We start from the raw sequence: 15,196 nt of genomic DNA, 5'->3' as shown, positions 1-15,196 counted from the left end.
TGGTTATGTGGCAATGTACGGAACCAATATTAGGGCTTTACAAGACAAGAAAGTATAGAAATATTTGTCTAAATTCATGTACGTATGGGAATTTTTTTTAATAATTTGCTTTTTTGCATAATACTTTTGTTTCAGTAGTTAGAAGGCAAAGTACTGAACAAAATGATAGAACATCTGGCCGATATATGTTGTTTGCAGAAAAACAAGCATCACAATATGCCCAAAAATACGTGGGAAGTATAGGGCTTGCCCTGGTTCTGTTAAGAGAAGAAATTGAACTGGGCAGCTCATGTAATGCATAGGGCCATATGCGTCAATTAGTTACAGAATGGGTGCCAAGGCAAAGGAAGTGCAGTTGAGGATGGTAAAGAATTTAGGTGATGTGATGAAATTGGGAAATCTGCAGACATAAGATGAAGGTAATTGGAAATTGCTTAGAGAAGCCTTAGCCCTGCAGTAGATATAAATAAGCTGCTGCTGATGATGCCTCTTCAAAATAGAGAAGATTTGTGAATGTGCTCAATGTTTCCATCTTCCAAATCTGGATATTTCAAATCTGAAGGGGGTCACAAAAATGTTCTATATATATGGGTAATAAATAAAAATTTTATACAAAAATTTTTAGGGAATTTTGCTGCTGTTTGTTATAGTGTGCAATAATTTGTTATACATGGTTTCGATATATACGAGTTCGACTGTGCTTTTGTTTCCTCCTTTTATATGGTGTACCTCCAATTATTAGTGTCATTTGCCACTTATTTCCAGTGACTCAGCAAGATGACTTGGCATCCTGTATGTGCTTTTTACTCGCATTTGCCAAGCATTCCACATTCTTGTTGTGCATTGTGCATTCCCTCATCTATCATTTTAAGAAATTATTCTTAATGCAGTGGTCCACACAGGTTCCATGCCTGGCTGTAGTGATGGCATTCTGATGGAGGTGGAAGCAAAAATGCTTATGTGTCACATTTTGCTGCGTGTGTCGAAAGAGTCCGGAGCCTTACGCTTCAGCATCCCTCATCGTAGCCACAGTTGTTTTGAGATCTTGAACCCCATGTGTCGACATATTTTCTCAGTATCTGCCTCGGAATGCTGCCTCGGTGAATGTGCTGCTACGGGTGGCCAGCAAAGCCTTTGCCGCCTCTTCACGGCCAGAACTACAGCACCAAGCCCTGGAGTCGTGGAAAGTTCTCATCTCCACCTTCAAGCCTGGTCAGTGCTTGCCATGTTCCCAACTGCACTTGCTAGCCTCGCCATAACCGAGTTCATCACTACTGATGTGAGGCTACAGCAATGCATTTCATTAGTGCAATGAAAGCCAGATATTTGTAGCTTTTGGGCTTAGAGCAGTACACTGCAAGGTAATTACATTTTCTCAATGTACAGTGTTCATATTATGCCACTAAAATTTTACGGACCCACAGCTACAATAGTTTTTTGTCTGGGATCTCATCGGAATCCAATTATCACGCACTTTGCAAGGACTGGTTCTGGTTAGTGAAAATTTCTGAACTTTTTTTGGCGAAGGCAGATATTTTTTGGGGGGCGGAACTAAGATTGGCTTTGTTGTTCAGGGGACTTGCAAATGACACACACGCACACGCGCACACACACACACACACACACACACACACACACACACACACACACACACACACACACACACACACACACACACACACACACACACACACACACACACACACACACACACACACACACACAGTAAAACCTTGTTAAACCGTAGTCGGCCGGAGCTCGGAAAAAGTACGTACTAAACGGTAGTACTGTTTAACCGAAATAGCATGAGATCGCCTACTTACCTGTCGAAAACGGAACTCATAGAGAGTGCAATGAAAGGGGAAAAAACATGCAGTATTTATTCACTTCGCGCGACAAAAGTATTATTTTCATATGATGCCGCAGCGGTGTAGTACGACGATGACAGCGGCATCAAACTTGCTGAAGCTGCGTGCCAGCTTTTCAGCCAGCCCCCTCTTCTCGGCAAACACTCGCATGGCAGATTACTCGTTGGCGTTACGTATTCTCTGTGCACGTGCGCAGCAGTGCTGCAGAAGTCCCGGGGGTGGCTTTTTCATTGCCGGGTGCCGGAGTTTGGAGTTTGGAATACTTTTCATTTGGAATAGAATTAGTTATCGCACCCCTGTACTCGTCTCGACGATTGCATTCATGAGGCTGATGTAACGCGCAGCTTATGCCACTGTCGGGCCTGAATCGCCTGTTCTGTCGCTTTCCGTGTCATCCTCATCACTGTCGCTAGTCGACACTTCGGCAACAACACAGGCAAAGATGCCGAAAAGTCGAACCTCGTAGCCGACATCTCTTCGCGGTCGCAGCAGCACTGCCGAGCAACTTCTTTGCATTCCAAATGCCACAAACTGTAGTCGACAGCAGATCCCTGTCGCGTGCCAGCGCCGACTTCGTGTCACGTTCGATAGCACAGACGATGTCTAATTTTTGTTCTGTGCTGAGCACCCGGCGTCTTTTTTATCTGAGCTTTGGAACGACGCGAGTCCTTGTTTGCGCGATGCCATAACGCTTTGAGGCTCTCTGGCACGGCGTGGAAATGATGTTGATGTGGCTTCACGCGCAAACGCAGAGGGCGCTTGGAGGCCGTTCTGATCTCTGAGGCTTGTTGTTCTGCCGGGCCGCCCGATGGAGACGGCGCACCGCCGTGTTGGTGCGGCGAAAAGTTGAAACGCTACGTTTTAACCAATGCGTATGCAATAAGCTGGTACTGTTTATGCAGATATAAAACACATTATGTTCAATGGCCGCTGAGTCAGGGATTTGACTTTACTACTTTTAAAATGAAACTACTGTTTAAGCCGTTTCTTGCTGCTATGTCGCATTTTTGCAGTCTCGACGTAAGCCTATTGACTCCTATGTAATACCGTATTTGCTTGCATTATGATCACACTTTTTGTCAGAAAATTTGATGCAAATTCAGGGTTGCAATCATTGCGAATATCTTTTTTTAATGCGCCGATAACCAAAGCCTCCACGACGTTGTCGCAGTTTGTACAAATCATTTAGAGTTGCTGAACTAATAACTTGCTTTATTTTTTATTTTTTGTTTTTTTGTGTTTATACATTGATGCACTGTAATTAATGTTGTCCCAGTTTTGTTTTTCTATTGTATTTACATTTACGCACTGTTTGCCTCACCGATGTAATCTTTACCCTATGTAGTACCCTCCTTAGAGGGCCCTTAGTGTTATCGTGAAATAAATAAATAAATAAATATACAATTTCGACTGCGCCAAATATTCTCGTATAAAGTCTGCGCCTGTGTGAAACCCCAGGTTTCCTCGCGCACACCTCGTCAGTTGTGGCCGTACAGAATGCGCTCCACAGTCTCTACGTGGCAATGGTGGATGTGGTGAATGGAGGCACATCAAGTCTCCCCTTGGGTTCTTTTCATAGATAGTCTCTTGGGAGTAAACTTGAAGATATTTTGTTTTCCAGCATCTTGTTGCATGTATCATCATGTCTTCTGCCTGTGCTGCATTTGTGGGTAGCAAAAGCACTCCACACACCAAAGCTTTTCGTACTTCATGCATACATCTGCATATTAAGCTGTTGATGCTCCTGTACCATTTGAAAAGTATGCGGCTGTTATTGACTGCACCAATTAATTTTATTTTTATATTTTGCACTATTTTCTGCATGGTCTGACAATCAACGACGTCTTCACCTTTGAGCAGTATGCTGCTGTAAAACCTCGTTAATTTTTTCATGCGTGTTTTCTCAAAACCTGCGAACCAGGTTCTACTGTATTGCGGGCCTGACAAAGATACCTCAAAATAGTCTGAACTTGAGCTGGTTGGTATGGCTTCATTACAGGAAACGGCACAAAGAAAATGGAACAAGAAAGCAAGAGTGGACAGGCGCTGTATCTAGCTTCCGTGTCTTGATATCCTTATCCTTAATCTGTTTCTTAGATTGCAAACAACACGCCCGAGTGACAGTGCTGCCATAACCGGTTGGCTGTGGTGCTGCTGCTTTGCAGAGACACTGCGGATGAGCAAGATGCTGAACTTGGTGATGACCCCGCTGCGTCAGCGTCCTTCTGCCGACCCTCTTGCCAGGCTGGCCCTGGTGCGCACCCTGTGGCACCTGGCCATCACGCTGGGGCGTCAGCACCTGGCCGCCTGCTTTCAGCAGGTTAGCTGGGCCCACTCGTTCGCTTGCCAAGCACAGCTGCAAAGCTACTCTTAGGCTGCATGCTCGATGAGCTTTGATGTCTGCAACTCTTTTGACTGGAACTAAAACGAAAAAAAAAAAAAAATTTTTCCAAAAGTCAGGGGTACTCATGCTTGTAAACATCTTTGCACTGACTTTGCTCAACAAAAAATCAGAACAAAACAGACCTGTCATCAATGAGGGTGGCATCATCAGTTCACTAAGGGCTTAGTAGAGTGAATAAATCATACTTATTTGCGAAGGAGCTGTAAACTGCAGTTGTGGTGTAGCTGCAGCAGTGACGTAGAGGTAGAGCATCCGTCACGCGTGCAAGAGGACCGTGGTTTGAATCCCAGTGCCGCGCAATTTTCCACCGGATTAAAAAAAAACAAAAAAGAAATCAGCGTGTTGATAAAATTGCATAAACAAGGCCTGGAGTGCGGCCTGATCCCGGTGACCAGCACCGGTAACTCACTCCCTCACCAGAGCAGGATTGGCCACCCTGGTGCAGTACTTGGCCACAACCTCCTATATGAATACAACAATTCCTCCTCAGTCCCCAACAACTGCGAAGCAACTGACCACGGCGGCAGTCAGACCTGCGACGCAGCAGAGGCTGCTAAGAATGCCTGGATCCGGACAGGCTGCCATTAGAATCTGAACCTGGCAACGTTTAAAGCTAGAATGTTATCTAGTGAGGCAAGTCCAGCAGTGCTATTGGAGGAATTAGAGGGCTGTAAATGGGATATAATAGGACTCACTGAAGTTAGGACAAAAGAAGCACATACAGTGCTAAAAAGCGGGCACGTCCTGTGCTACCGGTGCTTAGCAGAGAGACGAGAACTAGGAGTCGGATTCCTGATTAATAAGAATATAGCCGGTAACATACAGGAACTCTATAGCATTAACAAGAGGGTGGCAGGTCTTGTTGTGAAACCTAATAAGAGGTACAAAATGAAGGTCGTACAGGTCTACGCCCCTGCATCCAGTCATAATGACCAGGAAGTCGAAAGCTTCTATGAAGACGTGGAATCGGCGATGGGTAAAGTCAAAACAAAATACACTCTACTGGTGGGCGACTTCAATGCCAGGGTAGGCAAGAAGCAGGCTGGAGACAAGTCAGTGGGGGAATATGGCATAGGCTCTAGGAATAGCAGAGGAGAGTTGTTAGTAGAGTTTGCAGAACCGAATAACATGCGGATAATGAATACCTTCTTCCGCAAGCGGGATAGGCGAAAGTGAACGTGGAGGAGCCCGAACAGTGAGACTAGAAATGAAAGATTTCATACTCTGCGCTAACCCTGGCATCATACAAGATGTGGACGTGCTCGGCAAGGTGCGCTGCAGTGACCATAGTATGGTAAGAACTCGAATTAGCCTAGACCTGAGGAGGGAACGGTGAAAACTGGTACATAAGAAGCCGATCAGTGAGTTAGCAGTAAGAGGGGAAAATAGAGGAATTTCGGATCAAGCTACAGAACAGGTATTCGGCTTTAACTCAGGGAGAGGACCTTAGTGTTGAAGCAATGAACGACAATCTTATGGGCATCATTAAGGAGTGTGCAATAGAAGTCGGTGGTAACTCCGTTACACAGGATACCAGTAAGCTACCGCAGGAGACGAAAGATCTGATCAACAAACGCCCATTTATGAAAGCCTCTAACCCTACAGTTAGAATAGTACTGGCAGAACCTTCCAAGTTAATCAACGAGCGTAAGATAGTTGACATGAGGAAGTATAATATGGATAGAATTGAGCGTGCTATCAGGAACGGAGGAAGCCCAAAAGCAGTGAAGAAGAAACTAGGAATTGGCAAGAATCAGATGTATGCGTGAAGAGACAACGCTGGCAATATAATTACTGATATGGCTGAGATAGTTCAAGTGGGTGAGGAGTTCTATAGAGATTTATACAGTACCAGTGGCACCCACGACGAAAATGGAAGAGAGAATAGTCGAGAGGAGCTTGAAATCCCACAAGTAACGCCGGAAGAAGTAAAGAAAGCCTTGGGAGCTATGCAAAGGAGCAAGACAGCTGGGGAGGATAAGCTAACGGCAGATTTGTTGAAGGGTGGTTGGCAGATTGTTCTAGAAAAACTGAACGCCCTGTATACGCAATGCCTCATGACCTCGAGTGTACTGGAATCTTGGAAGAACGCTAACACAATCCTAATCCATAAGAAGGAGGACGCTAAAGACTTGAGAAATTATAGACTGATCAGCTTACTGTCCGTTGCCTACAAGCTATTTACTAAGGTAATCTCAAATATAATCAGGAACACCTTAGACTTCTGTCAACCAAAGGACCAGGCAGGATTCCGTAAAGGCTACTCAACAATAGACTATATTCACCACTATCAATCAGGTGATAGAGAAATGGGTGGAATATAACCAACCCTTATATATTGCTTTCATTGATTACGAGAAAGCGTTTGATTTTGTTGAAACCTCAGCAGTCATGGAGGCTGTTAAGAACGGCCCGCTGAGGCGCAAGTTCTGCCAGCCAGTTGTGACAGCGGCGTCAACTTTTCCTGGAACGCCACCCCAAACTTCTAGTCACGGCGTCACTAAGTCGACTGTGTGTGGAGAACAATACGCACGCCCTCGACTCTCCGTCGCTCGAGCCAAGATTAGTTCGACGAAGCAGGCTTTGTGCTTGAACCCGCCACCGCTGACCTGGTCTGCTGTGAACAAGGGAGTCCCCGAGGGAACGTAGTTCCAGGCCCCTTCCCACTTGCCGTTCAAGACGCAAGCCAATGGGCAACCGGCGGTCGCACTGCGGGGGTCAGCTCGGGGAACAAAAGGCGCCTTTCCTGACGTAAGCCCAGAGTTCTACGAAGTCCGTCTGATGTCGGTTGAGGACCGTGAATCTGTGCGGAAGTGTTTGTGTGTAATCCCTCGCGCCGAGAGGCAACTCGTTTACGATGACTGGTCGAACGTTTCCTTCACCTTGGGATCGAGGGAGGACCGAGTGTTTATAAACCGCTGTTGTGCGGCTGCTCAGTGTACTTTCTCTTGCAGTCATGCTAGACTGATGAACTGCAACATCTTTATGTAGATACTGTAAATAAACCCATATTCCTCATTCTCGATGAGGAGCAGTCCTTCCTTTCAGCGTGGATCAATTGGACGATGGCATGGGCCAGCTACCATCTAATTCATGCCCGACGCCAATCTTGACAACTGGTTACGAACGGTGGGATTGAGCCCCCAATCCTCACAAGGCATTACAGAATCATGGTGTAGACAAGCCGTATGTGAAAATACTGAAAGATATCTATAGCGGCTCCACAGCCACCGTGGTTCTCCATAAAGAAAGCGACAAAATCTTAATAAAGAAAGGCGTCAGGCAGGGAGATACGTTCTCTCCAATGCTATTCACACCGTGTTTACAGGAGGTATTCAGAGACCTGGATTGGGAAGAATTGGGGATATGAGTTAATGGAGAATGCATTAGTAACTTGCGATTCGCTGATGATATTGCCTTGCTTAGCAACTCGGGGGACCAATTGCAATGCATGCTCAATGACCTGGAGAGGCAAAGCAGAAGAGTGGGTCTAAAAATTAATCTGCAGAAAACTAAACTAATGTTTAACAGTCTCAGAAGAGAACAGCAATTTACAATAGGTAGCGAGGCACTGGAAGTGGTAAGGGAATACATCTACTTAGGGCAGGTAGTGACCGTGGATCCGGATCATGAGACGGAAATAATCAGAAGAATAAGAATGGGCTGGAGTGCGTTTGGCAGGCATTCTCAGATCATGAACAACAGGTTGCCGTTATCCCTCAAGTGAAATGTGTATAATAGCTGTGTCTTACCAGTAGTCACCTACGGGGCAGAAACCTGGAGGCTTGCGAAAAGAGTTCTACTTAAATTGAGGACAACGCAACAAGCTATGGAAAGAAGAATGATGGGTGTAACGTTAAGGGATAAGAAAAGAGCAGATTAGGTGAGGGAACAAACGCGAGGTAATGACATCTTAGTGGAAATCAAAAATAAAGGAATGGGCATGGGCAGGACATGTAATCAGGAGGGAAGATAACCGGTGGTCTTTAAGGGTTACGGACTGGATTCCAAGGGAAGGGAAGCGTAGCAGGGGGCGGCAGAAAGTTAGGTGGGTGGATGAGATTAAGACGTTTGCAGGGACGATGGCCACAATTAGTACATGACCGGGGTAGTTGGAGAAGTATGAGAGAGGCCTTTGCCCTGCAGTGGGCGTAACCAGGCTGATGATGATGATGTAAATTTCAGCATGGGGCCATGGTTAAAATTGTATTCTAACTGATCACAATTGATAAACCATGATTAGAGAAATTTTCTCGGGCCCAAGTGCTGCTCCCGCACCAACATTGTCACCTTATCGAAATCAAATGTGTCGTTTGGTCAAGCAGTGATTAACCAGTATTATTTTTTTTCCACGTGTGTCATGCGTTGTCATTGTGAGGTCCTTCATTTACTCATTTAGACAAGTACCAGGTTGCTGCCCAGTTTCGTGAGGTGGCGTCGCAGTCTGAGCAGCCATCTTGTAGACAACACCACCTTGTCTTTAACAATGACGGATGTTTTGTCTACGTAGCCACAGTAGGTTTTTTCACAAAGGAGCAAGGATGTCGTACCTGACATTGTTTATTAAGTGCTTGACTAACAGGTCAGCCATGGTTACTGATACAAGACTGCCACCTGGCAACCTTCCATTTGATGGTATAAAACTCCAGCGAACGTGAAGTAGGTTTGCTTCAGACAGAACCTAAGCACAAGCATGATGTCATCAACAAGCAGAGAAGTCAGTCTTGGTAGCATACAGTCAGCCTGCAGGTGTTCCTCGATACAGTGTAGACCGCTTGTAACGTAAGTTGCTGGTGTTTCGAATATCTGCACCATAAGGAATACCACACTACAACCAAACATTTTCAAAGGCTGTGCATGTGTAAAACATGTAGAAAAAGCAGCCGTGTGTATCCAAGAATGGAAGCATACTACCAAGATGTTTGCATCTGTTTAAATTTAGAAACATTGAAAGGTTAACGTTTTAGGATTCGCGGTGTTTGCATTAAGCGGGGACATGCTGATTAGAGCTATCCTTACCTATTTTGAACCAAACTTGGTAAAAGGTGGCAAGCTTCTTTAGTTTCTTCTCCCGATCCTAATATGCAGTTATTTTTTCTCTAGGTTCATTATTTCAAGACATTAGGAAAACAATGTATTTTCTTAGTACAATAACCAAATAACTGCCACACAAAAATACACAGATTACATGTGGATCAATAACAGAAAGCACAAGACTCACAAGATCGGAAGCACATGATTGGGATAATATTTCTTGCTTTATAGTACACTGGAACTCCATTGTTTTGAATATGGCCAGGCATTGGTCACAAGAAGACAAATTTTAAAATTTTGATACAATAAGAAAACTAGAAAACTGCTTGCTATGTTCTGTGCTCCAAACATGTAGCTTCATGCTGCAAAAAGAATTATTCTCTCTATGATTGCTACTGCATCAGAGTTAATGTCTTGCCAGGTGTGCAAATTACTATTTCGAGTAAATAAAGAAAAACAAATGTCACTGCTGTTGAAATAATGTTCACCATTTTTTAAACCATACAGTTGAACCCGGACATATCGAACTCGCAAACGAACGCCTATCAGTTTGATATAGAGCATAATTCTATATAAGCCTGCAAAAGAATTGGATGTCGTAAAAGCACATACTAGTTATAAAAATCACTTTATTGATGAAACTAGCTTAGTTTCGCTTGAGATAGTCCTGTATTTTCTTTTGCTTGGGCAATTTCGCTGCCTGCGATGCACGTACTTCTCCACATTGTCAAAAGGAGTCGGAGCAGCTGAGGCCGCAACCTTTCACATTCACGCAGAAGCACCGGACTAGTGCTAGTGCACCAATCACCTCTGAGGATGTGGGCAAAGTACTGCCATTGCTTTCCTCATTCCTCATACAGGCGCAGACTGATTTTACGGACTCCAAAAATTCGGACATGCTTGATTTTTCAGACTTTTTCGCGGCCCCAGGTCAATGTATTATGTGGCTCAAAATTTCGGACACTCTAAGGGGGGCTGTTCAATTTGTCGGACATTCCAAGCTTCAGCCGGGCCAACTGCCACGCATTTTGAGCTGTCGCCGCCATCTTGTTTGTTTACATTTTCCTCCTGTAGCCTCGAAACCAGTTCCGGTCTTGCATGGCAGTTCCTCAGCTACTCGGACGCTGGATTGAGGCTATATTGCTAGCAGCTTCTGCTTCCGCAACAGCGTCATTGCCGTTACGCAATGCTTTTTTTTTTCCTTTCTTCCTTTGACTGCCTGTTTGTGTTTGCTGTGCATTAACGAGCTTAGCGAGTAGGCCTAGTCGTGGTCGTGCTGCGGAGACGTGGAAACCACATTCTGTCGCTACTGTGGCTCGCATTTGATTGAATCGGCTTCAGTGCTTCAAGACGCTGTTTCGAGAACTTTTATTTTTGCGTGAAACATGGCAGCAAGGACGCACTATCGGTCACACTTGCTATCGGTCACGCAACTATCGGTCACACTTGCCTTCGCGCGTGGTATTGTGCCTCGACAGTGGAAAAGCCTATTCTGTCGATTTGCTTGGAGCACTTAGCATGCTCGCTGATGTGTTGAAGTCGGTGGCACCCACAACGCTGTGCAACAGCTTCCGTCACGGGGGATTTGTGTTGAATGGCGACTCTGCTGTCTTGGACGAGGATAGTTTCATCGAGCAGCTGTTTGGCAGTGAGCACCTCATCTACGACTTTCGCACTGCAGGCATCGAAATTCCCTCGACCGCCTCGTTTTCGGTGTTCACGGACGTGGACAGCGAGTTGGAACTGTGCGCCGGGCTCACGGATGAAGAAATCATTCGCCAAGTGCTTGCAGAGTCCGAGAGCAATGACGACGATGACTCGCCTACAGCAGTGGAGCTGACGCAAGCTGAGCTGATGCGTGCGGTCGCAACTCTTTTGTCGGTTTAGGGTGACACGACGACTCTTGCCGAAATTCAGGCGGACCTGCTTGCACGCAAGCGAAGCATGGTTCAGAAGACTATTAATCACTTTTTCCAGCCTCTAACTCAATAATAAGCAATAAATTGAGTTTTTTGGGGGCACATTTGTTTTTTCGGACTGCCCGATTTTTCGGACGTTTTCGTGGTCCCTTGAGCGTCCGAAAAATTGGTCGTCGACTGTATACTTATTGGAATAATACCGTGACCAGAAATTTTTCTGATACATAGAATAATTCTATATAAATTGGTTCGATATAGTCGGGTTTGACTGTATTAATGAAACTATGCAGTCTTCTTTACAGCTCTGTGCTAATTTCGAACATGTAATTAGTATTGCTGTAGGTAAGTTAGTTCCTAAGGTGATTAACATTTCACATCCATTGTTTAAGGGGAGACGTGAGTTATTCAGATAATTTCTTGATCAAATCTGATAAAACTCTATGGGCTCATTGAGTATTTTGTGTTTATTTTAGATATCCAATTATAGTTTGCATACACAGATTAGTTGCCGAGATAATAATTGCCTTCTATTGTTTGTCGACCCAGTATCGCCACAGATCGCGTACGAGATGAATACCTTTGATCCCAATAAATATTGTTTAATGTTGTTTGCCAATTATCGGGCCTCCGCATTTCGTGTACAGCGAGATTGTTCACCAGGAACATGGTTCACGTTTGGCCGCCGCTCATGTGCGGTGAACTCCGCGCTGATGTGGCACAGTCACAGATTGCACACCAGATTATTATCTCTGTGGTGAGAGTGCAGTCACGTTCACCTTTGCTCAGTGCTGCATTGCAACTTGCACATTACACAAGACTGCAGAGCATTTATACAATCGAGGCGTTTATTAGCAACTTTGGTTATGTTCACTTGTTGGAACATTGCAAATACATAGTCACTGGTAAATTATTGGACTAGTAAGCCGTCATACTTGAGCCCACTTACAACTATACCGGTTTTAACAATATCGGTTATAACAATTGGAAGCTGCTGCACCGTCAACTTTTGTATGTTTTCCATGGTGAAATAACCCGGTTGCTACAATTCCCCGATGTTGCATTGTCGGTTATAACGATGAAGTCTAGCTGCTGGGTGTCCGTGCCAAAAGGTAGTGAAATGCGAAACCCTCGAAATAACAAGAAAATGAGAAATCCAAGCCGCTGCACGATGGCCCGCTGCTCCGACAGCCGCCACACGCTCATTTTCCAGCCATCTCCACGCGACTCTCTCCCGTCGCCCTTCTACTCCTCCAATCACGAATGGGCTGCGCCCATAGCTCTATGCTGCCCCACCCTCCGAAATACAAATGGACCACGCCAACAGCACCGCAAGCAGATAAGCAGATTGCTCCCATATTGCTCACTGGCCTCATTCAGCACAGTTCTGCGAACACCTGAATTGCTCGCATTCGTCTTTGTTGGTTGCGTTGAAGTCGTTCCTAGCCATGCGGGTTCTCAGCTTTGCTTGATTTGCTGCCGAAACGGGAGATGGCTGATCTGCCCACTGATCATCGTGAAAAGGAAGCGGACGGCTATAGATTTGGAAAGTGCTTCTGACCGATGAGGCGATTGTCGAGAATGTGCTTGTATCAGATAGCGACGGTGACGACGGCAGCGATGAAGTGGTAGGACAGGCTGCCTCAATGTTGTTTTCACAGGGGGCCTGGCAGATGACTCAGCCCCTCCGGGGCTTCGTTTTCACGAGGAACCTTCTGCACTACATGAAGCACTTGCATGCCTTGGAGAAGGATGTTGGCAAGCTTTGCGTAAAGCATGCATGGTTGATGGGTATAGGCTTTCCTGGTGCAAGCCAGTGAGAAGTACGTGGCGAAATGCTTGTGGCAATCTCTCCTCAGCGTCTTTTTCTGGATGTCTCAAGGTTGACAGGCTGCTGCGGCAGCCTTCTCACAATTTTAAAAGGCCCCTTTTCTTGCCACCAAAACGATGCCTCGGCGGTGCTCGCATATTGCTTGCCACTCGTGACACCTCCTTGCAGTTGTTATAGCAGTGCCATTCTTTAACGCCGATAGCCGCGACTTGTTACACGTGATCGGAGCACCCAGGAGGCAGTTGAACGAGTGAACACAGTCAGCAGCTGGGCGGAGGAAGGTGGTGGGGTGGGGACTCGGTCTCCTTACCTGTTTAGTTTTCTCATATCAGCTCTCCCATTCCCCAATTTAGTTTTTTTCATGCAACCCGGTTGTAACGATTATCGGTTATAACAATGGAATTTTCGTGGCACTTGAACCCGACTATATCAAACCCATTGACATTGAATTATTCTATACATAGAACAATTTCTGGGCACAGTATAGTTACAATGAGTATATATACCAAAAATTACGCTTACATCGAACAAAACTAGCAGTGACTCCCTATATATGGAACGTCAAGCGGCGGATAAGTGCCCCCAGAAGTTGGCTTTCCCTCGTGGTGGTGGGGAAACCCGGCAGCGCGGCTGCATCCAACCACTCTCCCTACCGTGATCGCGCTGCCTTGGGCGAGCCGTTGACACCCCCCTGCAAAACATGACCCTGGCCCGCCCGCAGTGCTTGCTCAGACAGCCAATCAGAAGCTCTTGTGCCCTTGTCATGCAAGATGGCGAAAGTCCATGTTGTCTTGCTGCTTTTCTGGTTCATTGTATGTGCGCCTTGTGGGCCTTCTCTCGCAGTGTTGCCATGATAAAGCGCCAGAATTCGCCTTTCGTCGTGAAGCTCGAAATCATAAATTGGATCTAACGCGATGAGAAGTCGGGATGTCCCCGCAGCGTGCAAGATTCCAAGGAGCACTCTCAGAGCGATCTTGAAGAATAAGGGGGAGATTAGGGCTAAAGCGGCCAAACTCTCGACCCGGTGCCCGTGGTGCCCGACGTGTACGCATGGCCATGTACGAGTGGTTCATCCGAAATTGCTTCAGCCGTGCCGGCTTCCGCGTTGTCGGTGATGACTGTAAATTTTTATGAATGCAACGAAGCCCTTGCCAGTGTTGCTGAAGTTTGGAGTGAGCTGTCAGAATTTCTGGAAGCTGTTGACGAATCAACGGTGGACAAGTTTGCGAGTGCAGATGATGGTGTCACGACCACGGGAGAGCCCGAAAACGAAGACTACATTGCTGACATCGTACCAAGCACAGGTGAAAGTGGGGACAGTGAGGAAAGCAACAACGGTCCTTTGCCCACATCCTCCGATGTGGTTGGTGCACTTGCCCTAGTCCGGTGCTTCTGCGCCAGTGCGGACGGTTGCGGCCTCTGCTGCTCCCGACTCCTTAGACAATGTGGAGAAGTGCGTGCGTCGCAGGCAGCGAAATCGCTCAAGCAGAAGAAAATGCAGGACTATCTCATGCGAAACTAAGCTAGTTTCATCAATAAAGTGATTTTATATATTGTATGTGCTTTTATGACATCCAATTATTTAGCAGGCTTATATTGAATTATGCTCTATATCGAGCTGATAATCGTTTTTTTGCGAGTTCGATATAGCTGGGTTCAACTGTATTGTTATAAATGAGTTCGACTGCATGTCACAGTTGCGTAGATTGTGCGTTTCTGCTGGTGTACCTGAGCGACTGACTTCAAGCTAATTAAGCCATCGGGATGAAGAAAACTGCTTCTGTAGTTCAGTTTTGACCACATGGATTTGAAATAAACCATTCCTCATTTCGTACAGTGCACACACAAAAAGCAAGAAGCGACAACACGGAGCGGTACTGACATCGGTATACATTTGCAGTTTTCGACGGGAAGGTGCCAGCCGCACTCAAAGGCACTTCCATTAATTAAATGAGACTACAAACATGGGTGTATTTTTACGTATTGTCATGCAGACTCATTATTTAGCTTCAGAGGTGCACTGCTTGCCTCGTTTTCCAAATGGCCAGCAAGCGTAGGCCCATTCGATACAGCAGCGCTTCGTTCAGCTGCCAGTGGTGTCAGTACTGGCATCGGAGTTTCCGCAAGAAAACTAAGTGTTCTG

The 15,196-nt window shown here is 45.8% G+C and overlaps 1 protein-coding gene across 2 annotated transcripts in view; it reads left to right on the top strand.

Annotated features, from left to right (window-relative positions):
• The window catches only part of LOC142573218 (uncharacterized), a 325,311-nt gene that overhangs the window by 59,927 nt on the left and 250,188 nt on the right, over nt 1-15,196 (top strand). For both annotated transcript variants that reach the window (XM_075682810.1, XM_075682809.1), the window contains exons 8-9: nt 1,077-1,212; nt 4,034-4,188. In XM_075682810.1, coding sequence (XP_075538925.1) covers nt 1,077-1,212; nt 4,034-4,188 — 291 coding nt within the window. The remainder of the gene's footprint in view (nt 1-1,076; nt 1,213-4,033; nt 4,189-15,196) is intronic.

The sequence above is a fragment of the Dermacentor variabilis genome, chromosome 2 (assembly GCF_050947875.1).
Source record: "Dermacentor variabilis isolate Ectoservices chromosome 2, ASM5094787v1, whole genome shotgun sequence".
NCBI lineage: Eukaryota > Metazoa > Arthropoda > Arachnida > Ixodida > Ixodidae > Dermacentor > Dermacentor variabilis.
Note: the sequence above shows the minus strand (reverse complement) of the source record. Positions and strands in the feature narration are given on the sequence as shown.